The sequence below is a fragment of the Strix aluco genome, chromosome 1 (genome assembly GCF_031877795.1).
Source record: "Strix aluco isolate bStrAlu1 chromosome 1, bStrAlu1.hap1, whole genome shotgun sequence".
In the NCBI taxonomy this organism is placed as follows: Eukaryota; Metazoa; Chordata; class Aves; order Strigiformes; family Strigidae; genus Strix; species Strix aluco.
In genome coordinates this window covers 114,535,559-114,561,437 of record NC_133931.1, presented here as the reverse complement: position 1 = coordinate 114,561,437, position 25,879 = coordinate 114,535,559, and the positions used below count along the sequence as shown (strand labels likewise).

General features: G+C 37.1%; 1 protein-coding gene across 5 annotated transcripts in view; it reads left to right on the top strand.

Moving 5' to 3' along the window:
* Positions 1–25,879, top strand: part of ESYT2 (extended synaptotagmin 2) — a 91,605-nt gene that overhangs the window by 32,653 nt on the left and 33,073 nt on the right. For all 5 annotated transcript variants that reach the window (XM_074831762.1, XM_074831770.1, XM_074831780.1 and 2 more), the window contains 5 exons: positions 1,078–1,119; positions 2,038–2,172; positions 4,029–4,105; positions 10,469–10,541; positions 11,388–11,477. In XM_074831762.1, coding sequence (XP_074687863.1) covers positions 1,078–1,119; positions 2,038–2,172; positions 4,029–4,105; positions 10,469–10,541; positions 11,388–11,477 — 417 coding nt within the window. The remainder of the gene's footprint in view (positions 1–1,077; positions 1,120–2,037; positions 2,173–4,028; positions 4,106–10,468; positions 10,542–11,387; positions 11,478–25,879) is intronic.

Here is a 25,879-nt window from a genome sequence, read left to right as displayed (position 1 = left end):
TGTCAGTGCTGATTGTTAATGCAAGAATTTAATAAAAACTAAACAAAGAAATCATTAATGGGGCTTGCTTTCAAATCCAACTTCTTGAAAATACAGTTTTAAGAGTGTGTATTTAACTGACTGTTCACATTTGGGATATATGCATAATAAAAATAACCAGTAGGCACTGATGTTAAAACCAGGGGTACAATCTGTTGTGCTATGAAGAGATTTAAGACTTGGCAATTCAGCTGAGACATTGCTTCATGAAAGTCAGTATATGTAGGTCACAGTTTTTTAGTGTGTTCAAAGGCTCTTTGTGTTTCAGAAGTGTGATCTGCATCTCGGTGTAGAAGCTGTTCGTTTCTAAAGAAATGCTTGTTAACTCTGCTTCTACTGAACTGCTTCAGGTTTTTCTCTCTTTTTGCGTACTAAGTATGCTCTCCTCCTGTGTCTGGAAAATTGTGTCTGTTCTTCCAACATTTAATTGGTGTTTTCCTGTTGTGAATAGGCACTTTCTATCTTATGTATATACCGTCATACTTCTGTCTCATACTGATTTCTGCAGTTTTTTAAGAAATCACTAAAAATGCCTTTTGAAGAGCTTTTGACAGAACTTAAATCCGTATTCTTGAGCTTCAGCTTTACTGATTAAATATTTCTAGCCATGATTTTTGATATTGAAAAAGATCTGGCATGAGTGAACGGAAGTAGAAGTGCAATCAGAACTTTGGCAGTCATGTGTGTCGTGTTAAAAACCCCTGAAACATAGGAGGTAAATTTGGTTGACACTAGCTGTGTCAGCTATGCTTTTTTTTTGTAGTTCATTTATAGTGTTAAAGCAATACTTTATTCCAGATGCTACTATTAAATATATGCTTGGACTTGTATCTATATAGTTCAGAAATGAGTTCATATTTTATCGGCTTGAATTCTGATGTTCTTGTCAAGTATGTTAACTGCTCAATGTTGTTCACTGTATACATTGCTCATAGGGAGATCCCTAAGCTTTCCTGTACTATAAATGACTGGACTTGATTAACTAGAAAGCATTTTGTATTTGTATTAATTTTTTTGTTTGGTGGTTGCTTTTTTTAGGTCCATTTTCCAGACACGGAGAGGGCAGAATGGCTCAATAAGGTAAGGGTAGTCATTAGCATCGCTTCCAAATGGGAAGGGGGAGAAGGGAAATCTGAGATTAAAAAAACCAGTGAGGCAAGAATCTGAAAACAGAGTAGTTCTAACTTTCTGTGTTCTTTATACACCGGAAGCTTCTGGTCGTTGATCCAATTAGTCACAAGAAAGATTAAATCTATTTTCATGGTCTTGAAATTGTATGTTTTGGAGAATGACTTTAAGTGGCATTAAAATAATGACAGCTATAATTGTGTGGAACTCTTAGCAGCTTGTAAACACAGTCTTTTATGTTCTACTTGTCTGGGATGCTTTCCAGTTACTGTAGGTTCCTGACCTACAATCTAAAAATAAATCAGTTTTGCAGTTTTGATTTGTATGTGTGATAATCTAAGATAATAGATCTATGTAGCTTGATTTTTTTTTTTAAATATCTTTCATTCAAAGAGCATAGAACATGAGTTAATTAGAAAATAGTGAGAAAAAATAAACACTATAGAGTTTTCAGATATGACAGTAAGAGACTGTATTTTTTACATTTATAAACTTTGTGGACTTGACCCATTTTTTCTTATTGCTCTCTTGACATGCAAATAAACTTAACCCCCTTCACCCTTCTCCCCAACATTCAGAGCCAGTGCTGAATGCATATGCATTTGTGGGATAAAAGAAGAAAATTCTTAGTATTGTTTTTCTCCTCCTGCAGTGCTTCAGATTTGTGCAAATGTGTACAACACACAAACTGAGAATTCCAGAAAGCTTTCCTGTATATAAAAAGGAACCAGTTCTTATGTCTGTAATGAACTGTATAGAAAACTTGTATGTTTGAAACTTTGTACAAAATTTTTTACATATACCTCAAAAAATACTTTTTATTTATGTGTGAAGTTGTGTTCCATGTAGATTTTTTTTTTCTCTCCTTAGACTGTAAAACAGATGTGGCCTTTTATTTGCCAGTTTATTGAGAAACTATTCCGGGAGACCATAGAACCAGCAGTAAGAGGAGCAAACAACCATCTCAGTACCTTCAGTTTTACAAAGATTGATATTGGTCATCAGGTCAGTGTCTTTTCTAAGAGGCTCTGTCTTACATACCATTGTCATTTAGCCTGTTCAAATCTATGCAAAAATATTTCTCAGTGACACTTTGTGGTAACCCTGATTCTGGTTTTTATTGTAACATTAAAATAAAAATGTGTGTGCTTTTTCAGCAGAGGCTTCATTTCTTTCTTTTTTTTCTTTTTTTTTTTTTTTTATTCCTGGGGTCTCTGCTTCAGAAATTTGCCTGGGAAATGGGAGAAGACTCAAAGTATAGTAACCCCTAGTCGTGTGAAAAGCTTATAACAACATGATTTTAATACTGTTTGTGTAATGCTTTACATCAAGTGAGCAGGGACCATTATCATTTTCTTGCCAGATGATTCAAGTGCAATTATCTTTCTTGTAACAGATGAACTTTTAATCATGTTATGTATGGAGTTCAATGACAAGGCTGCTGGCTCAGCTTCCAAGGACTGCACATAACAAAGTATCAAAGGAGCAGATAGATGTTTATGTTCTGTTCAGTCCCAAGAAAGAAGAGGTCATAATATATAGCTCCTACATGCCTGTAGAAGAGCCTGTTTGACCAGCCCAAACTGAGAATAAGTTACCTATGCTTGCAATAAATTCAGCACTACCTGCTCTTGCCTGCATTAACCAAGACTTTACTTCTGTTGAGATGTAGCTTAACAGCTTTTTTCTGAAGTTGTCTTTTGTGTTCCTCTTGCTTGTCATAAATGGGGATTAAAAATTTTTTTTTCCCTTCTGAATGTTAGGAAAACTGAAGTTAGGTTTCAGGTGTGATGGAGGGGAACTATTTTTCTGTTTGTGACTCTAATGTATATTACAGTTCATTATACTTCACTGCACCTTTTGTGTGGTGTGTTTTTGTTTGTTTTAAAGTTGTAAATCCTTTTATGCAGAGGCTCTGTCCTGCTATTCTACTACCTGTATTGCAGATAGTAGAGTAGCATTCCTTTTAAGCCATACTAATTTTAAGTAGGGTCTAAATTAGCTTCCACACATCTGTGTGCTTCTGCAGCTGAACTGAGTTATCTCAGACATGAGAAACAGGTATTCTTCCTGTATACTGCAGCCTTGATTGAGTTGTATCCTTTGAGCTGCACAGCCCTAAACACAGTGGGAATCTGAAAGCAGTGAGATTTCCATTTTTCTTACATTACTAAAAAGGTATAAATAGAAATATGGCAGTTTTCCCAGAAAGGAAAAACTCAAAGCGTGACAGGAGGTGGTACTAAGAAAGGTCATTGGTCATCCTCTCCCACCTAGTATTTGATGAACTTCTGAGTCTTGGGGATGTTTGATTGATATGTGTTGTTTCTGTATGAGAGAGAGAGAGAGGGGGAGGGAGAGCATGAGCACAGCGGTTTAGAGAGAGCGTAGAGTGGTTGACACAACTTTTTGTGGGGATTATGGATTATTTTCCATCCATTCTGACTAAATTCCATTTAAGGCAACTACATTTTTGTGAATTAAATTTAGCTTGTTGTTTTAGTTGCACAGAAAAGAATACTTTGTTCTGGAAGTGTTAGACATATACTAGTACAGAGAAATGAGATGTTTGTTGTGGGGAGAGGGAAAGTCTTTTGTAAATCTTGAAATCTAGTGGTCTAAATCCAGGGTAATTGCCAGAAAGGCTGTGGTTGAGTGGATCCTAGCAGGGTAATTTGCACCCTCAAAATAACATTTTGAGCTAAAATGATAGGTGTGTTTCACACCTTTTAGTGATGCTCATAGTAAATTCTTAACTTCAGGCATGAATGTGCATATATTCATCTTTATTTCAAAGTTAAGAGTTTAATATGGTACAGTTCAGTAGAAGGATCCAACTTTTACTTTCTCTATTTTTTCAGCCTCTGCGGATAAACGGTGTAAAAGTGTACACTGAAAATGTGGACAAAAGGCAGATCATTTTGGATCTTCAAATCAGGTAAACTTTAGTATCATATTACGATGGTGCCCATGCTTCATAATATGTGCTTTGTTTGATTTGGCAGTTACGTTAGCCTGAAAGGAGAAGAATTGCTTCATTACGCAAATGTAGTTAGTTCTAATTGTACATGAATGGAGGAAGGAACTGTATGCTGTAAATAGCATTTATCAGAGGGAAATAGTGTATCAACTCAGTATGACTGCATCATTACTTTAATGTTGGTTAATAAAAAAATACTTTCTAAAGCTAAAGCATTATCTTTTTTCTAATGTATTAAAACTTTGCCATGACGTTTAGTCTAGTCTAAAATTTAGGATATAAGATGTTTGGGGTTTTTTAACTTTTCTCGGTTACTTGGTTTTTTTTATAAACACAGTATTAGGAAAACAGAATGATAGTTCCCGAAGTACTTGTGCTCATACCACCAAGTAAATCAGGCATTATATAATGCTAGAGCGACTGTACTCCGCTGCTTCACATTTCTTTGACCTTTCATCATGACCCCTTTTATATAGGTTTATAAATAGATCTACCCAACATTTGCCAAAGTATTTCTCAACGCAGTCTGCAGTTACAGAGTTTTTTGAAAGTTCAGTCAGTGAACCCAGCAATGGTTTTGTATTTGACCATCATAGATGTGTGTTACAGTGACTACTTTCACCTTTTTGTAGGTTGTGGAAAGGCCAGATTTGTCAGTCACTGACAATCCAGCAAAGAGCAGCCTTCTGTGTTTCTTGCTGCTTCCCTGGCGGTAACCAGAAGGGTAATCAGGCCTCTCAGCTCTTTTTCAGATTCACTTACAAAGTTTGAACTTGGTTATTACTAATTTTGAATTACTTATATAAATCTCAACTTTGTTGAAGACTCTGCCTCTTTTGTTAGAGCTTGGGCTGCAGAGTGATAAGAGAAGATGCTGCATCCTTTCCTGGGTTTCAGAAGGGGGTGGGGGCTATGTCTGTGAGCAGGGCCCAATCTTTATTGAATTGAATCACTTCATTTCTGTAGGAAAAAGGTAGCTATCCAAATCGGGGATTGGTGTTGCTGGACAAAATACAAAAAGATTGTCTCTTGAGAACTTGTTTTGTTGGATGGATGCTTTTAGCCCTGATGGAGAAATTTCCTTCAGTTTTCTCTTTGTTGCCACTTTTGATAGAAGCTGTGAGAACAGCCTCAGCTCTTCACACTTAAGCCCTCAGGAAGAGACTTGTCTGACCACTATGGACACAGTGCAAAGAAACTGTTTTTGAGGAGCTATTTTTGAGACATTTGAGGGGCCAAGTCTCCCAAGACCACTTTTCCCCTTTAAAGCAGAATTATTCCCACAGGAGGAGAGGGTAAATCTAGTGTTTCTGGTTTTTTCCTTTTTTTTCTCTCCTGCTCATCTTCATGAAGTAGATTGGGACAGATAAACATACAAAGGACAATACGTTTGTACAAAAATTTCACGAATAATGTCATGTTAACTAGACCTGAAGGAAATCTTTACCCCATATGTCTCATTGTATTACATTGCAACCTAGTTAGAGAAGTGATAACAGCTGGAGCTGAATCCAACCTGAAAGGCTGAAATAAATTCCTTGGAGTGATTTAAATAACAATAATAGTGCTGAGTCAGTTAGGTGCCTATTTGCCCCAACAGCCTGTCCCTACTGCCAGTGGTATAGGCTTCCAGGAAGAAAATGGAAACAAGAGAGCTATGGAGTGACTATCATAGCTTCTAGCAATTAAGGCCTAGACAAAACCACCATCAAAGGAAGTCCTGTTTCATATCTAAGACTTGTCCTTGACACCTTCTCATTGGGAAAGGGCTCTTTTTCAAAGGCTTTTACTTATGCAAGTTTAAGACAGATGACACCCCAGTACCAATTGTTACTGTTGATTTATTTTTTTTAATATGTTCTCTAAGGGTCCATCACTGGAATTGTTTCAGTAGTAACAGGAAAGAAGAATAAGAGTCTCTGTAATAAATGTTCTTGGCCTGTTTAGATACAGAGTTATGTACAGATATCAACCCTAAACTGTTTCTTAGGGAATCAACTTTAGTTCATTTTTGCAAGATTAGAAAGAACCGCCTTACTTCTGGAGAAAAGTCTGTCGTTTGGAGTATTTATCCTTGTAGATTTTAATCTCCAGTTGAATTAGTTTATTCTAATTTCAACACATTTTTAAGTTAGGAGCTTTCTATAAACCCTTCATTCCCTAAATATAGTTGAGAAGGAAATCAGTCTCTCTAAGCATTCATAAGAGTAGCTGTATGAGGCCCACCCTCACGCTGGGGGTGTGACAAGGGGGGGGAAGGAAAGATTTTATTTTATTTTATTTATATTTTTAATTTTTTTTAAAGTACATTCATTCTTTTACTAATCTCCTTTTATCCTGCTGTTTCACCATTATGGCTTCCTTTAGCCCTCTCTATTGTCAGTTGTTTGTGATGGAGTATATGCATTTGCTTTGGACCTTCCATACGGTACATTTAAGTAGTTCCAGTGTGTCTCCAAAACAGTTCTTCAGCATTTTTTGCATATTCATTCCTTGAGGTTTTTTTGGTTTTGCTTTTAAGTTTAATTGCAAAAGGAGTGTGTTTTGGTTTAGTTTTTATTGTTTCTGCAAGGATATTGAGTGCATTATGACCATTGCTTCAGAGTGTTTTTCAGAACCTTTTGAAAAAGGTCCTACACATCACTCAGGACCCAATTAAGAACTTTACTCTTATAAGCAGCTTGACTGGCTAATCCACAAAGCAGTCACTGGAAAATGTCTTTAAAGATTCAATTTCAGGAGCGGACCACATTTGTGAAGGGAACGCTTTTTACCTTTCTCTTATTGTGAGCTTTATGTTAAAAAATTGTCAAAACTCATATTACAACTTAAAAGTCTAGTTTCTGGTGACACAGATATGCAAGAGAAAAATTTTAACTACTTGAGCAAATGAAGATAAAGTCTAAATTGTTAATAAATAAAAATATTACATTTGCTAAAGCGCGTGAATGTCATAAGCACTTGGGGAAAATTAAAGGTTATGGATCAACAGAAAACAAAATAAACTCTGTCAAATTAAATGTGAACTGTAGTGAGGAAAGCCAAAAAATATTGAGAGACTGAGGAAATAGTTGTTGATAGTGTACAACTGAGCTTTTTCACCTTCTCATGACACAAAAAATAGAGGCAGTAAAATAAAGTTTTAGGCTGCAGATTTAAACACGTGGAAATTTTTTTTTTTCCATGTGGCATACTTGAATGGAGAAACTTGCTACTGTGGTATTGGCAGAAGATGGGTGTGAAAATGGAGTCAAAAGACCTTCTAAAGACATTCTAAAAATAATTAAGATAGTCCAAAGTACAGAATCACAGATCATTATAATCTGGGAGATATGTTTGTCCTATTCTTTCTTTGTTTTTCTTCTGGGTATCTTCTTTGGGCTACAATGACCACATGTAGTATGCTGTGCTTCTCGGCTCATTCAGTACAGCTGTTATATTCTTACAAGACTATCCTCATTAAATTTTAATCTCTCTGTGATCTGTGCATTAGAGGGGTCATAAATATTTCTGGGATATTATGATCTGAATGTATAGAATTTGCTTACTAAATGAGCCTTCAAGTTGCGTGTATGTTACAGTGGAATCCTCTATGACATTGACTGTTAATGGACCCAGCCAAATGTCTCGGGGCATAAAACCTTGTTTAACTTTATTGTAAGGTTGAAAGTTGTTGACTTATTACCCTCAAATGCAGTTTGTTACTATTTTTACTTCAATTTGTCATCATGTTATTATGGATTTTCAAACGACCATATTGCTTCCCAGTCTTCATAACACAAATAGTTCTGATGCTACAAAGTGCCAAGATTGAGGTTTCAGTTGCAGGTTTTAATTGACCTTGTTTCTGTGTCATGTTGTTATGCAATTATGTGTGTGTGTATTTTTATATATACCTACTATCTCTATATATAGTTAGATAGATTAAAAATAGAAATTACATCATTTTAAATTGTGTGTTAAAAATTATATACCTATTTTTAAACAGAACATTCACACTACATTCTTTCCAGGGAAAGCCATGGTCACCTTCCTATCACATAGACCCCTGTTATGTTGTTGTTTTCCAAACTAATCATTGTACCAAAATGATTCTGCATAGTCTTATCTTTTGAATAGTCCAAATTCCAGTCCTCTTGTGAGACCTAACCTGGAGTACTGTGTTCAGTGCTGTGACCCCCAACATAAGAAGGACATGGACCTGATGGAGCCAGTCCAGAGGATGCCACGAAGACCATCAGGAGGCTGGAACACCTTCCCTATGAGGACAGGTTGAGACAGTTGGAGTTGTTCAACCTGGAGAAGAGAAGGGTCCAGGGAGACCTTATAGTGGCCTTCCAGTACTTAAAGGGAGCCTACAGGAAAGAGAAGGACTCTTTTTCAGGGAGGGTAGGGATAGGACGAGGGGTAACAGTTTTAAACTGAAAGAGGGTAGATTTAGATTAGATATAAGGAAGAAACTCTTTTCTGTGAGAATGGTGAGACACTTGAACAGGTTGCCCAGAGAGGTTGTGGATGCCCCCTCCCTGGAAGTGTCCAAGGCCAGGTTGGACGGGGCTTTGAGCAACCTGGTCTAGTGGAAGGTGTCCCTGCCCATGGCAGGGGGGTTGGAACTAGGTGATCTTTAACGTCCCTTGCAACCCAACTCATTTTATAATTCTGTGTTTACAGAAATGTCTCGGTACTATTGTTTATTTCTGTTTAAGGGATTGATAAGATTCACATTTGCTTGAAATACCGTAGACAGCACCATCACACATAGAGCACAGGAGGCTACAGATAATTTGAAGAATAGATAACCTGAATACAGCAACTCTCACCTTTGTTTTCTTTTGCTAGTACCTCATAGGCATCAGTTGGGAGGGGGAAGGGGTCCTGCTGTTCTGTTCTTACTGTGAGAGTACTTAATTTTATCTTGGCATGATTCTAAAATGGCCCCATGAGGAGAGCAACTCCATTTTGTTCATAATTTCGCAGAAATTTCTGTAATAAGATTCCATCAGACTCCTAAACATGGCTGAACAGTTTTTCTCTGTAAAGGCTAGGTCTGAGGAACCTAATGTGAGAAAACCTGGGCTTTACTGCAGGATCTGGATCAAGATACCCTATAGACGAAACAAATTTTCGCCCTCTCCTGGCAGTGTCTGACTTTGTTTAATCTGCCTTATCTACTCCCCACTTAGTTCCTTCTTGCATTTTCTTTAACTGGGCAGTCTGTTCAGAAAGCTCTTCAGATTTCATTTTCTTTTTGTTATAACCCATATCTTTTTAGTCTGTCTTCTTGTCCAGCCAGTCTCTCCCTAGCTGTAGCTTGGTATTCCATCTGTTGGGTTTTGGTTTTAGCTCTCATTCTGTAGAATTATTGATCAATTCCCTTGCTAAATCAGTCTCAAGCTTTCTTCCTAAATTCCTTGTTGAGTCCCAGAATTAGTTTGTTTTCAGACCCAATGTGGCTCACAGCAGCAGCAGTTCTTGGAAAAGATCTGCTCAGCTCTGCTGGTACATGCTTGACCCTCATGGAGCTTCATGAAAAGCAGCTGCTGAAGTCTGAGTCTGAGCTCGTGCAAATAATCTTTTAGCCTTGTGGCATGGACAAAATAGACTTTTTTTACCATCTTCTACAAATCTATCTCTGAGATGCAGGTCAGCATCTGCAAAATTTCAAGCCCTTGACCTTGCATCCCCAAAAATGGGATGCAAGGACTGTTCAGGGAAAAACTTGCATGGGTTTTAATATATTATTTTCTAATTTGCTTCCTGCCTCCTCTCTCCCTTCAGAAAGGGCTCAACTGGTTTGGTCTTAAACCTTGCTTAGTGGATCATCCAGCCTAGCATACCCAGCTTATTGAATTTTGAAATATGACTGTTTTTGCAAGTCTCTGAATGTTTTTGACAACATTGATTTTTAGCAAAATATCTCTCTCTGTCTAGTGCTTCTCATGATTGTATTAGATGAGAGTTGATTTGGGTACACATAGTATCAATGAGACCTATGTAGAGTTTTCCTGAAATGGAGTATGAATTCTGTGTCCGTTATTTCCCAAAAGTAGGCCTACTTGCGTGTTTTCTCTTACGTATGGTTCTGGAGATGATAACATGCCTATGTATTAATTTGAGTGATTTTGATGACAGTGGTGATGTCTTGAAGGGCATGTAATTTTTTTAACAACCTTGACTTTGTTGTATGTTGTAATGTTTTAACATGCATTTTTTTTGTGTATAGACTGAGATACAAAATATACTGTCATGACAGTGCGAAACAGAACTAACAGTGTATTGCAGTTTAGTCCATAAAAATGAAATGTATACCTTCTCTTTTAGTTTTGTTGGAAACTGTGAAATTGATTTGGAGATCAAGAGATACTTCTGCAGAGCTGGTGTGAAAAGTATACAGGTGAAATTCAATTTTTTTTCTTTTGATTTTGATACAGAGTCATCATTGAATCGTTATTTTCTGATTAAATAGTTTATAAGAAAGAAACAGTAATTGTGTACTTTTGTTGCTTGCTATTTTTTTCTCAGTTGCATAATATCGATATTGCATAATAACTTCAGTAACATGGCTTTACTGTAAGGGTAAATTCCTTTCAGATGTAGAACTGTTTTAAATATATAACATTTTCTACCAGAAAACATGGAGATCATTGGCTTGATGTGAAATTTTCATGTGATGTATAGGTTCATAAAGGGACCAAGGAGCCTAAAATTTTGTTTCCTTCAATATTTCAGTGTTAGATGCAATTACTTGTTTAGATGCAATTATTATTAGTAGCCTTGCCTTCTGATACTGTTTCTCAATTTTCCTTAACTTTCCTTGACTTTCTGATAACAGATCTTCCTCTCTAATGAGGAAAAATAGTATGCTTTTTTTTGGTATGTGTATTGACATACCTATAAGCATTTACCTGCTTTTGTTCCTGTATCTGTTGATGCCATTGTATTGGTTTGTGTCACATTTGTTTACATTGAGCTGTATAAATAATCTTCATATTTTTAGTAAAATTACCACTAACATGACACAGCATCATGTAGATGAATGTAATGAATTTGTAAGCTCAACTATTTAGTTGCCTGTATTGAAGTTTTTGGGTTTGGATGACATGTAAAGCTATATATATAAAATTCTTCCATAATCAAGAATTTAATGAATTAAAGTGTGAAAATTGCCAGTGAATAAATTTTATTTAGAACTTGAACTAAACTCACTTCCATTGTCTTTTTTTTTCCTCCCCTTCCACAGATACATGGCACTATGAGGGTTATCCTGGAACCACTAATTGGAGACATGCCCCTAATTGGAGCACTATCCCTCTTTTTCCTTAGGAAACCTGTAAGTACTTTTATCTCTTTTTCTACACATTTTAAAGTGCTGATGACAGTAGTCAGAAAACAGTGAATTACTTACTCGAATTGAGCAGTAAAAGGAAAGAATTTGGAAAATCGCTACCATTTGGTTGAACTTTGCCAGAAAAATAGTGGACAAATTTTATGAATACTAGAAGAAACCAAGATGAATAATAATTACCTTGGAATTATGAAGTGTGTTTTGTCAAAGCTGTCAAATTTTTCTTACAAGCCTTCTGGATAAGGGAAGATGAATAGATACCATCTAGTTTGTTTTGTAAAAAAGGTTTTGTTGCTGTTTCTCATGACAGTCTGCAGGTGAGCATGGTCAAAGTTAAAATTCCACAAGATCTGTTTTCAAAACTGTGCTGGTGTTACTACAAATGAAAATCAGAATGTGTGTTTTGAGATTACCCGCTGTGGTGATTGAAGTTTTTATCCTAGATAGCAGGTGGCAATTTCCATTACATTTACCAATGACCCAAGTATGAGAACAGATGAAGCACAGAGTGAAATGGAATTGGAATTCAAAACGATCATGACAGTAGTAGAAGTTGAAGGGAGTGAGAGTGTCGCGTAATTCATTTGGAATATGTGGGAGGCCAAAGTGCATGTTTGGGCAGGAATAATGGCGAAACAAAGGTAAGCCAGCAAGGTCTTGCTGTTATGAATGTGATATAGCTAGACTGGCATGTGTAAACAAGAGGATAACCCACAGATGCTTTCAGTTTTAGACACAGCACTTCAACAAACATACTGACTAGTTGGAGAGTGTTCAAAGTAGGGAGATGAGAATAAACTTGACCCTCAAGAACAGACCAAAAGAATGTGAATTGTTTAGTTTAGAGAAGACCAAGGAGAACATGTTTTTCAAAAATGTGAAAGGCTCTTGCAGAAAAACATCCATTCTGTTCTGCATATCAATGGCAGATGGGATAACAAATAATAGCAGCAAGGAAGATTCAAGCTGGACAAAGAGGGATGAGGAAGGCCTGAATGGAAATGGTAGTGAAGCACTGCAGTAGGCTTCCTGGAGACACTGTGAATCTGTCACTGATGTCTCTTAAGAAGAGATTGGACCGGCATCCATTAGGATTGACATAAATATAGCTCTTCCAGAACCATTCACACAGATGGGCTCTTGAGGTTGTATCCAACCTAGTGAGTCTTGTAGAAGGTGAGATCCTGGGCATTCTAATTGGCATTACCTAGAAGGGTTCACCATGACTTTAATAAGAGTCAAAATACTTCTTAGTAATTAGAAAAGGTTTTAATTTTAACTGATATCATTATGTACAAACTGAAATTACTTTCAAGGTATTACAGCATTTGTATAGGATTCTACTGTGTTTTACTACCTTTTTTGTAGAAGTAATTGATTTCTTAATCTAAATGAAACTGTGATATACTTTTTAGAAATCATTCCTAGGGTTCCTTCCTCTTTACTACCCAAACAACAATGAAGGTGGCTGGGGATTTTTTGGCTTAGCCAATACCAATTTGTATCATGGAGTCTGGCACCAAAACGGTGTGCATTCTTGCAGGATTCAGTAACATTGTAGTCGTGCTGGGCATATTTAAATTCTCTTGAATTAAGAGAATTAAAAAGAATTATTCTTAGCTCACTGAAGAGGAAGAAAGCTACATCTGAGTTAATTCAAAGAAAATTAGTTAAAGAAAGTTTTCTGAGGCCACAAACTTTTCTGAATTCTGGCCTATTGCAAATTACCTGATAGTTACTTTTCACGATAGTTGCTTTCACGAGAAGCTGTGGCCATCTTGGCTTTTCATGTTGAACATATGATCTTTTTAAAATACAGTAAGCGTGAAGTTTACAGTTTTTGAAAGCTGGGAACCTGGGTCGTGTGGTCATACAATTTCAGTTCAACACTTTACATTAAAATGATAGGTGTATGTCATTGAAGTTTGTGCTATTATAAGGCACTATAGATAGTGGATTGTTGCACCTTGGAGTGATTGTTTCACTTCAGAAGCTGTAGTTTGAGTCTCGCAGGTAAGATTGGCTGACAAGCACCAGTATGTGTGTTGGTAACTTGGTGCAGCATTGGTATAAGAAGAGAGGATAGACAGCAACCATAACTTTCAGTGTCTGAAAATGACTAACAAATACTCTACAGTTTTAACTGTATTAAATCTTATAAAATATGACAGTAATTCTAGTTGAGGTTTTATTACTTCAGGAAACTTCTTTTTTAAGCTACAGATGTGTCAAGAAATGTTCACGGATGTTGCAAAATCCATCCAACAGTCTTATTTTAGAGAAATATAAAGGAGAACATAATATGCATTGCACACTTGCTGCTGGAAAATTCTTTGATGTATATGTGTGTGTAAGGCAGCTTCAGTGATCTGAAGTTTGATACCACTTTTTATAAGTATCACTAAGCTTAATAGAAAGTGTGAACATCATGGAAATTCTTGTGCTACATAGACTTTTAAAAGAAATTAATTGTTTCCACTTCTTACTTGGAAATATATTTTCCATTGGAAGGTTTTGTTTCTTGGACATATTCTAATTAAACAGTAAAACTTGTGATGTCAAGATTTAACCATTTCAGACTATGCTGGATCACAAATTACAAGTATATGGGTTTAGGCACTTTGAAACAGTCTCTGATCATTTTGGTTTCCTCAGCAGTCTATAACTCTTAAAAGTTGATCTAGCTTTCAAGGTTTGGGGGGTGTGAGTGAATTCTTTACTTCAACAGCTTTAGAAGGTATGTTGTTATTTTGTTCAATTAAATCATATTCTTATAACACAATTCTTTTGAACAAATGTCCTATGATAAATTTTTGTTGAAAAGAGAGGTTTGTATGGGTGTTCATGTATGGCCTAGGAAAAACTTATGATGTTGCTTGCATCATTTATGTGGCTTGTTTCATCTGTCTAGAGAAAACATGTGTGCTTGGGTAGAAAGAATGTAGACTTAAATCTTAGTAAAACATGCAGGAATTTGTAAATGTTTTGTGGATAATTTACCAGGGGTTTTTGTAAAAGTAAAATAGTTTATACAAAACTTATAAAACATCATTGCTCTTATTTGGAAAGGGTTGGGGGAGTACGTTGGGGTGAACCAAATTTGGATTTCCACACACTTCTTTGAAGTGAGTCTAAACATTAGGAGACATCTGCTTAAATTTTGCCTCATTTTTACCCTCTGGCTGAGCAGTATGAGTGTAGGGCATCTGTTAATGTTCTTGTTTATACTAATAAACTGAGCAGGGCCATGACAAGGATTAAACACTGCCTTATGGTGGTCTGTGCTGTGTAATTGTTAGCGTACTCTCTGATATTATTTTGCTATTTAGTGCTCTCCCAAATGATTTCCAGACTCAGTACAGTGCCCAACTCATTACAGGGACCATCCAATAAATAAGTTAAATGCAAACACTCTATTTTAGAGGAGCAGGGAGAAGAGTTTAGCTGTATGGACACAGACTTGACTTTTTTTTTTTTTTTTTCCTACAGGAATGGCTTTTCTTTGTGTTGTAGATGTGGTTCTTGTTGTCTCTCAGTTCTGTTTTGTACTCACTCAGAAAGAAAGCAGTGTATGCTTCTTCTGCAGAAGCCATTTGGACACACTTGGTGCCGGAGCCATGAGCCAACAGTCTGGTGCTGTCCTGGGGTACCTCCTGCAGCTACTGCTTTTTGTTGCTTTCTAGGGGAGAGGTGGGAAAGCTGGCAGGGGATAGGGAGGGAGAGATCAGCAACAGGAATGCTCGTAAGCAGTCCCTGACACTTTCTCTGTTTCCCAGCATCATGCTTTGGTAGCATTTGTCTGAACCTTTCATTTCTGGTACTCCCAGATACCTCTCCAGTCAGCTTTTAGCTCTAGTACCTGTGCCCAGTCCTTTCTGTCCCTGATCCACTGTGCCATGCATTTGCAAAGTGCTTAACTTGGACAACTTGCACCTGAGATAGAAAACTGAAAATATATCACATGAAACACCTCTCATTTGTGGTCAGTGGCTTTCTGAACTTTGGGAAGGACTCTGTCCAGAGTAACTTTGTCTTTTCTCCTACCCCCATGCCACTTCATTAGGAGTCTGGTTGACAAAGGATGGGAAGTAGACTGGAGTATGAAAATTAAAAAGTCAACCCCTCCCCAAAAGTATTCAGTTAAAAAATATTAAAAGTGTTTTTCACCCTCCTTTCATTTAAAAACTAAGCTAGTGGTCAAGGTCTGAGCAAACTTAAGGGTGGATTGTTCAAAAAAATATATCTTTGAATCAAGTTATTCCACAATTTTAATGGTTTTACATGGATATTTATTTTTTTGCAAGCAGACTTCTCTCCCCACTGCAGTTTGTCTTCTTGGTGTTTATTTTTCTAACTTCTGTAGAAAAATGTAAAATAATGCTTATTATAGCAATAACCAAATTCTGTCCCCTTACTAGAGAGCAAGTGGCTGTAGCCAAGGAAAGCTTTTTTCAATATTTTTGTTAGAAGAGAAGAGGAATTAGTTGGCAGCTAGTATTAGATTTTGTTCTCATATTTTCCAGTCTAAAGTAACTGGCAACAATTCCTCTTGCTCTGTTTGCTGGCCTTAATGACTATATAAGGCAACACTGCCTAAATTAATAGTTCCGAACATACTTTTAAAATGAGTTTACCAGTCTCATATTTCTGAGTAATGCATGAAGCTTTTGATGCTGCAAGGGTTCTTACTTTATATGAAACTTTTTAAATACTGTATTTTGTTGTTGTTATTATGAAGAAGGTACTAAAAGTTTCATCAGCTTATAATATGTCCAAATATGTAAGAGTTTTCAAGAGAGAGAAATATGTTCATTCTAATGTTTTGAAGTAATCTTAAATCTCTGAGCTTCAATGCTAGAGAAAAGTTAGCACTGTGTAAATAGTTGGGATTTGTAAGGTTTTTTGCATTATTTCTCATTACATTAACCTTACGGGTATTTACCATGTAGTCTGCTTCTCTAAGTGTAGTTAACTTTTACTTTTAGAACAAAATATTAAATAGTTTATTTTGATTTTTGGTTCAGTTATAGCAGTGTGTGTGGCTTATAACTACTACAAATTGGTAATTTTCAAAAGATTGTTTAGGGGCATACTTGTATTGAAGGTGTGTCCTAACTCAACCCTTTTCTCTCTTTTTTAAAAAAAACTCAACAAAACTGACACATGAAAAAATACCAATACTATTGTTCTAAAAAAACAATGGCAGGAAAACAGGATGCCTTCCAGGAAAAGTGGGCAACTCTTCCAAAATTCTCATTTTTCTATTCCCAGTTTTGTCCTCCACTTGCTGACTGCTCTCCCTCTACTCACTTTACAGATTGGTTTTGTCCTGTAGTTTTGATTTATTTAATATTGGTTTAGTTTCATTTAATATTGGCTGCCTTTGGAAAAGTCAATGCTGGATGTGACTTTCAAAATTATCAGTACTGATGAAAATTAGACTCAAAAGGCTTGCTTACACCAAATATGAGTCCTAGTGAAATGGCTGGAAAAAAAGATGAAGTGGTTATATAGAATGGAGAACAGTGTTGTTTTGGTTTGCTTTTAGTTGATTAAAAATGCCTTCAGAACATATAAGACTGCTGATGTCTTTCCTTCAGAACTTTTTAACCTCTTTGAAAGGAGTTTGTGGAACACGTGGATAAAATCCAAGAAGCATAGGTACTATTATATATATATTATAATACTTAAGAATTAGTCTTGTTGCTTATAAAGTGAGAGTGATTTGCTCTGTTACTTTGTATAGTTATAATTTGCATAAATTTAATTTTTAATTTTGATAGTTTATGGGATGTTTTAAGGGCCATCACAGTTGGTGCTTCCACAGTATCATATTCTTCTTTCCCTGTGCCCACCCATTCAGTGTTATTGTCTCTCTTTATACCAGTGTTGAAACTTCTGCTCCTGAAGGAAGCTGTTTAAGGGATGTAAGCTGGCAGAAAAGCACAGCAGAAAAGCACAGCAAGAACTTGCCTGCTCTGTCTCTTACCCCCACAAGTATACATCTTATCTCTGTAGCAATTGTCTCACTTAAATCTTCAGACTGTTACAACTGAAAAACTTACTACTGTTAAACAGTTCCTGTGCAGAGATATGCTGTGTTTCTTATAGCAATGATGAAAATCAGTGTGATTTCTACTTTCTATGGTGTTGTATAGTCAAGCCTTGTTTGAGAGGCTGAGTTTATTATATGTTTACTGGGGAAATACAGTGGATAATGTTACTTATTAAATTATTACAGTAATGTTAGCACTTTAGCATTGTAGTGGTAATGGGCTGTGCTCTACTAACAGACAAATTGTACTGTATTTCTGCATGGTCATTCACAAGTAAAAGAAGGGGACTAACATACCCTCTTCTGATGATAAATTTCTGAGAAGAAACACAACTTATCCCATGGAATTGTATCATAGTGCCCTGTAGCAGAGCTTAAATTTGTCCTGTGGAAAACTTATACTTCTGTAACTTGATGAGCAGGAAGTTGTTCATCAGCACTTTAAAATACTTTGTGGCCTCTCTTCTGAGAATTAGTAGTGCTTATGGCAGCCAAATCAAGCCACAAAGTTGGTAGTGTTTAAAGGCTCCCTCTTGTGCTGTTGTGAACTTAAGTTATGGCCCTGTATATTCTACATTCCAGTACATTCTTTTCACTTTGTAAAGGCATCTTAGGGTATTGAGAACACCAGATATGTAAAAATGCTCATCAGTTTTTAGCCTACCTTTTCTTATAGGCTGCAGGGGTATATATATTTTTTTAAAACTCTTTCAATGTATGTGTTGCATTAGTTCTCAGTACAGAGCCTTGATAAGGCAGAAAATTCGTGGGGTTTGGGGAGGAAACATAATTTGGTTTCACTGCTCTGAGCAGAGGAAAAATTGAAAGAGCTCTGAGTAACATGACACACGTTCTACTTCATCAGAAAGTGTAACTGGTGTCTGAAATCCTGCTCTAGGCCAGTGAGCTGGCTGGTTAAGAGTCTCTGCAATGCATATCACCTCTCTCAGTTGCAATGTGTTGTGGAAAGACACCACATCGTTTCTGGTTCCTGGCAGAGTTTCACTTTGTGTCAAATTCTGAGTGCAGTCTTTCCAGTGCCCTGTTAGTTCTGCCGCAGAGAAGCAGCTGGCATTCCCTGAATTTAGCTAAAGAGAATTATGCATTGCTCAAAGTGGTAACAGAGAAGGATATGATATTGTTAAGCTATTTTGGAGGTTTATAGACCAAAACCTTTAAGTATGGAGTTTTTTTATATTCAGTGCTTCATAGAATGATTCATCAGCTGGCAGTCTTTTGCTTGCTCCCTTTTTCTCCACAGGGCTCTTCAGTTTGTTAGGGTGGTGACGTTGCTTTAACTTACTGTCAGAACCAGAAGTTAGGGGGTTGTCGTCTTCTCCAGCAAGTCATGGCATGGTAATGCTGTAAATGTAGAATGAAAATCCTTGTTATTTGGCTGGACTATGGCTGGAACAGCTCCCTCTTGCGTTTCAAGCAATACTGTAGATTTGACTACTTTCTTCTCTTTCTACTGTGTGAGTTTGTCTGCTGTCAGTGCTATTTCCATACTATTGCAGGTATAAGCTTTTTTTGCCTGAGCTTGATGTTACTTTTTTGGAAAACTTCTCTTCTTACGTTACAAAAGGTGTATCTTACGCTGAAGCCAAATGTGCAGGCTTTAAACAGCCTTATTGAGACGAACATGGGGGTGGTGGGGAGAATACCAAAATGGGGAAAAAAGAAAAGAAAAAAGCATTTGTCACTAATATCTGTAGACTAAGATTAGAGAGTGTGTGTTACTGTAGTGATATCAGTGTGCTTCAGTACTGCTGGGCTCTTCTGGTAGAACTGGAAAGGAAGCACTATGGTGGGCGAATATAGCAAATCTTGTCTGCAAGGAGAACTTACCTTCAAAGCCCAAATAGTGAAAGCTTGATTTATGCCAGGAGTTTGAAGACTCGTATTCCTTTCAAAACATTTTATGGCTTAAGATTTATTTGCAAAGCTTTTCTAATAATCCTGTAAAGTGCTTAGCCTTAGTAATGTTTTTTAACTTCTTAGCTCCAAGTTTGAATGGAAAAGGATTTGTCTTTAACGTTTCTGAAATTGAGCTCTGTCTTTTTACTTATTCCTGTACAACAAGTGGATGAACAAAAGTTTCTGATATTATATGTACTAATTGCATTTCTTGTTTAAATGGCCACTCTTTGTAGCACTATTTTTTCAGTTTCTTTGCATAATTATTTTTGACATGCTTCGTGGTCTAAGGACTGATGAGAGAATGAATTGGTAGCCTTGTCTTTTAGAAGAGGTGTATAATAATCAAATTATTAACAGTGAGGTTGTACTGTAGGCACTGTATATCTTTCATATGCTGTGTTGCAACCTTTTGAAATGCTTTTTGGTTGAAAATCTTTCAGTTCTCAGTGGTATCTTTGTTTTGTTTTGGGTTGTGCCAGTTAATACAGAAACCACTATGATATATGTTTCAGTCTGCTGCAGGAGATGTTTCTCAGTGCTGAATTTCGACATGCATTATGTTGCTCAAGTCATTTAATTTTGGTCTCTAAGGACTTTGTGTTAACTGCTGTATGCAATATACTAAACAAAATATGAAAAAATCAAAAGGAAATGCAAATATTTTCTCATTTTCTATTTATTCTGAAAACATCAGTATATAAAACTTAAATATGGGATGCAGGTATGAATACCTTAGAACAGAGACCATTTTTGTGAGGTATTTATGGTGTGTATTTACCTTCTAATTCACCTATGAATAATGAAAAAAGGAATAAATCATGTAATAAACTGGATTCTTTGTTTTAAACCAGTATAAAATTACTTCTTCCAGAGCTTTGGTAGCCTCCACAAATTTTTTAAGTGTGACATAATGGAATGTCAAAACTTGTGATTAGAACAGGAGAACCAGTCTGAAAACACAAATTGTGGTTAGTCTTATCAGGTACTACCAAGCTACTTGTCTGTTATATTACTTAAACATTTGTGGGTTTGCAGGATTGAGGAAGTAGTACAAAACTGAAGTTATTCCTGCTAAATTGGACTTTTCATCCTGCTTCAATTATTTATTTCTTAACTTTTTTTAGAGTTAAGATGAGCATGAGATTTGAGAACATATACTAATAGTTTGCACCATTAATTTTCAAAGAATACACTGAAATTACCTTCAGTTTTCTTAAATATAACTGTTCTGTGTGTTCTAGCTCTTAGTTATTATAGAACTGTATGAGTAAATCTTACATACCGAGGTAAAATAACCCATTTTACAACAAATTATTTCTAACAGTTTTTCTTTGCATTTGGAAATTAAACCCTGATAGCTTTAAGTTGCTATTCATGTAGAAAAGAAATCATAACACCTTAAAAAAAAAAAAAAAAAGAAGAAAAAGACTGTTTAGTGTACTGTCTGAGTTTTAGGTAAGATCTCATCCTCTTCTGGAAGGTATTACTGCCACTTAGCCTTGCTAGAATTCCATAAATAGATGTGCCTTAACAAGTGATAGGACAAGAGGTAATGGTCTCAACTTGTGCTAGGGAAGGTTTAGACTGGATATTAGGAAGCATTTCTTTACAGAACAGGTTGTTAGGCATTGGAATGGGCTGCCCAGGGAGGTGGTGGAGTCCCCATCCCTGGAGGTGTTTAAGAGTCGGGTTGACATAGCGCTTAGGGATATGGTGTAGTTGGGAACTGTCAGTGTTAGGTTAATGGTTGGACTAGATGATCTTCAAGGTCTTTTCCAACCTAGATGGTTCTGTGATTCTGTGAAACTGAGCCTCCCACGTACCTGAAGATGGTCTTTCCAATTCAGTTGTTAATTGTGGATTCCCTTGCTGAAAATGTTACACAGTAGGTTAGCCTTTTCTCACTAAAAATAATCCTGCTAGGACTCTAGTGGGCAAAACTGCTTTTAAATTAGTTATCTTTAAAAAGACATTGAATACAAAATGGTACTGGGGCTAATGATACCTTCATGCTTTCACTGGAAGAATGATGAAATACAGCAGTCTATGTGCCTGGCTCTGTACAGTCTCTGTATAGCTACTAATGATAGTATTTTTCACTTTAGATTCCAACAATGGGGTTTCAGATATGACAAACGTATATGAACAAGTAGATGGCTTAGGCTGAATTTAGTTACCCTCATATATGCATCTAGTGTGATTCTCTGTAGACAGGGGACTTGTGAAACAAGACCTCTGATCTTCTGGAGACACTACTAGATGGGATTCTCCCATGATGGGAAAAGCTGGAAATTTTCTGGCACAAGGAGTCTTCCTACCCTGCCTGCAGATTTGCAAGTGTGGAATAGATTCAGTGCCAGTGTAACAGAGGAGGTCCTAGGAGCATCTGAGCTAGCAGAGCCTGAGCCACACTGAAGCACCAGGAGGAAGTGACAGGTGATAGTACTCAGTGATTCCATGCTGCAGGGGACAGAGGCCCCCATCCGCCATCCTGACCTACTGTCTCAGGAGGTTTGCTATTTGCCTGAGCCTCAGATTCAGGATGTTGTTGACTGTTAAAGCTTGTCTGGCCCTCAGACTATTACCCACTGCTGATTTTTTCATGTGGGCACCAACACTACTTCCACGGGAGATCTGGAAGACATCAAGTGTGACTGCATGGTTCTGGGGGCAATTCAAGGGCACAGGGGCCCAAGCAGAGATCTCCGTCCTGCTGATAAGGGAGAAGGGACAAGGAAGTGATTGGGAATAGTCAGAATGGATTTATGAACAGGAAATCATTGTCAACCAAGCTAATAGCCCTCTGTGATAAGACGGCTGGCTTGGTGGATGAGGGGAAAGCAATATATGCTGCTTATCTTGACTTCAGTAAAGCTTTTGATGCTGTCTTCCACAACATCCTTATAGGTAAACTGGTGAAGTACAGACTAGAGAAGTGAATGATGAGCTTGACTGAAGAGTGGCTGAACTCTAAATAGGTTGTAGTCAGTGACATGAAGTTTAGCTAGAGGACACTCAGTAGTGGTATACTCTAGGGGAAAATATTGGAGCCAACACATCTTCATGGCTGTCCTGGATGGTGGGACAGAGTGCTCCCTCAGCAAGTTTTCTTGCTTAAAACTGGAAGGAGTGGTCGAGGAACAAGATAGTTGTACTGCTATTCAGAGGGACCATGACAGGCTGGAGAAATGTGCCAACAGGAATCTCATGAAGTTCAACAAACGGAAATGCCAAGTCTTGTGCCTGGGAAGGAATAACCCCATGTACCAGGACAGACTGGGTGCTGACTGGCTGGAAAGGTCTGGGGAGTCTTGTTGGACAAAAAGGTGAACAGAAGTCAGCAATTTGCACTTATTGCAAAGAAGGCCAACAGCACCCTGGGCTGCATTAGGAAGAGCATTGCCAGCTGGTTGAGGGACATGATCTTTCCTCTCTATACAGCACTGGTGAGGCACATCTGGAGTCCTGAGTCCAGTGTGGGGCTCCTAGTGCAACAGAGACATGAACATGCTAGAGTTAAGTCCCGTGAAGTACCACAAAGATGATTAAGGTACTGAACATTTTTCATAGGAGGAGAGGCTGCAAGAGCTGGGCTTGTTTAGCCTGGAGAAGAGAAGGCTCAGTGGGATCTTATCAATGTATATAAACACCTGAAGGGTTAAGTAAAGACCATGGAGACAGACTCTTCTCAGTGCTTTCCAGTGACAACATAAGAGGCAATGGGCACACATTGAAAAACAATAAATTACTTTTAAATAATAAGAAATTGTTAAGTTTTATTTTTTAACTGTAGTAGTGATTGAACACTGGAGCAGGTTGCCCAGAGAGATTGTGGAGTCTTCATCCTTGGAGATATCCAAAACCCAACTGCTGACAGCCCTGAGCAACCTGCTCTAGCTGACTCTGCTTTGAGCAAGGGTGTTGGACTGGATGATCTCCAGAGAGTTTTTCCAGCTTCAAGTATTCTGTTTTGTATCCTAATGGATCTCAGATGGAACTAGATGCCTGTGTATGGTCAGTTAAACCACTATTTTTTACTCAGATTTTAATTTTTACTCCCAGCATTCATCCCAATTTTGTTGACTTCAAAACTTCCAAAAAATTAATAAAAGTTTTTAAAAAAACCTCTTGATATACCACTAAGTTTTAAAAGAAAAAAATTGGATTCACATTGTATAACCATTTGTTGAAAGTAACCATGTGCTCAGGATATGGGAGCCTGTAATCGTTTTATGGATGGTGAAGAAGAAAACTGAGTGAAGTAGTACAGAGCCAGTAGTACAGACTGGCAAAGACAGTTCTTTGCATGTGTCTCCTAATGGAAGGATAGGATATTCCTATCTCAAAACCAAAATCATGTATTTCTCAGGCAGAGAATAAAAGTGCTTTGGGCTATTTTGTGTGATGGAAACCAACGCCTGTCTCTAAAGTGTTCAATTTCCCAGTTGAGGGAAATTTTCACTTATGCAGAAATCAAATGTGCCTTTACATGACTTTAAGGGAAAAGTAAACTCAATTTGAAAAGTTTTCTGAAGATGCTCACATCTATAGCATTGTCTCACATTTTACCATTGCATTCATTTAGTTGGTGGTGTGTACAAATTATTTAGTTAATTTATTGCACATTCATCCAGTGTTTATATCAATTCATAAGTGGAAAACTAAGTCCAAGTCTGTCTACTTATTTCATGTTTAGAATGACTATTGTTACAAGTAGCAAGAATATGATCTGCTTCATTATTGTAAAATGTGCTTTAATTATTAATTTCTAGTATGTTGTTCACTTAACACTTTTGAGTGTTGTAAAAGTCCCTGTACATTTCAGAAAAAAAATCCCATTCTGAGATAATGACACATTCTGTGTTTTGCAGTTATTTTATAATGAGAGCAAATATCAACTTCACAGACAGATTGCAGAGTAGCCATCTAGCATTAATTGTTTATATCATGTAAAAGGTCAAAGAGATCATAACTGTTTACCTTGTGTTTCTAAAAGGATTTTAGAAGTATTCCAACCTCTGGGTAAGGACACTTTCATTAAAATTTCTAGAGTCCAAAAATCAATTATCATATCACAGAACTTATTTTTTTAAAGCTATCTATTTCCACCTGTTCATGCAATTAGGTCACTAGAACTACTATTAGATTTGGCAAATATCTTTCCTTATAATGTTATTTTGTTTGCCTCCAATGTTGTGTGCATCTGGAAAGATGAACTTGGAAATTCAGATTTGTATTAAATAGTATCTGATGCTATGTTTCATTTTGTCCTGCAAGATAATTGTAATACACAGAATCAAATAAATAAATGACTAAGTGAGATGATGTCTTTAGAACATACGAGTTATAAAGACAAAATATCTTCTGACTTTGATTCATTTTTTCAGAGTCTGGGAAACATGAATATCCTGAAGGGTTTAGAAAATTGTATTCAGAAGAAACAAACAGATAACCTGTAATGATTTGTATAAATTTATAATTATTTTGTTCTAAGTGCATTAGTTTCTAATTGTTGAAATACAGCAGATCTCCATTGTATACCTTTTGGTTGATGGAGGTCTAGAGAAAGCTTCTTTCAATCATCCACTGGAGTTCAAATTAGATGCCTATATTAGAGGAGTCTCTGTTTCTCTCCTGCCTATACAGAGACACAGGAGTGTAACACAGTAAAAGAAGGAGGCTAAGAAAAATCTTGCAGCAATTTTCTGAAGGGATATCAGCAGGGAAAGTACTAAATTTTAAGCATTTTGTTGAAGCCTGTGGGTTTATTCCCCCTTCTGAATGGCATAGTTAGGAAGACACTAATCTTATTCACTGGATGGGGCCAAATGTTTGTTTTCTGTTGTATTTTATTAACAGATACGTAGAATAGTTGATGTTGTCAGCAACCTCTGGAGGTCATTTACTCCAACCCCCTTGCTCAAGCAGGGCCACCTAGAGCAGGTTGGCCAGGTCTATGTCTGGATGGCTTTTGAATATCTCCAAAGATGGAGACTCCACAACCTCTCTGGGCAACCTGTGGCAGTGCTCAGTCACCCTCACAGTAAAAAGGTGTTTCCGGATGTTCAGAGAGAAGGTCCTTTGTTTCAGTTTGTGCCCATTGCCTTTGGTCCTGTCACTGGGCACCACTGCGAAGAGCCTGGCTCTGTTGTCTTTGCACCCTCCCTTCAGGTATTTATAGACACTAATAACAACATCCTGAGCCTTCTCTTCTCTGTGCTAAACAGTCTCAGCTTTCTCAGCCTTCCTCATAGAGATGCTCCAGTCCCTTAATCATCCTCATGGTCCTTTGTAGGACTCTCTCCAGAATGTTAATGTACTGAGAAGCCCAGAACTGGATAAAGCACTCCAGGTGTGCCCTCATCAATGCCGAGTAGAAGGGAAAGATCACCTCCCTCAGCCTGCTGGCAGT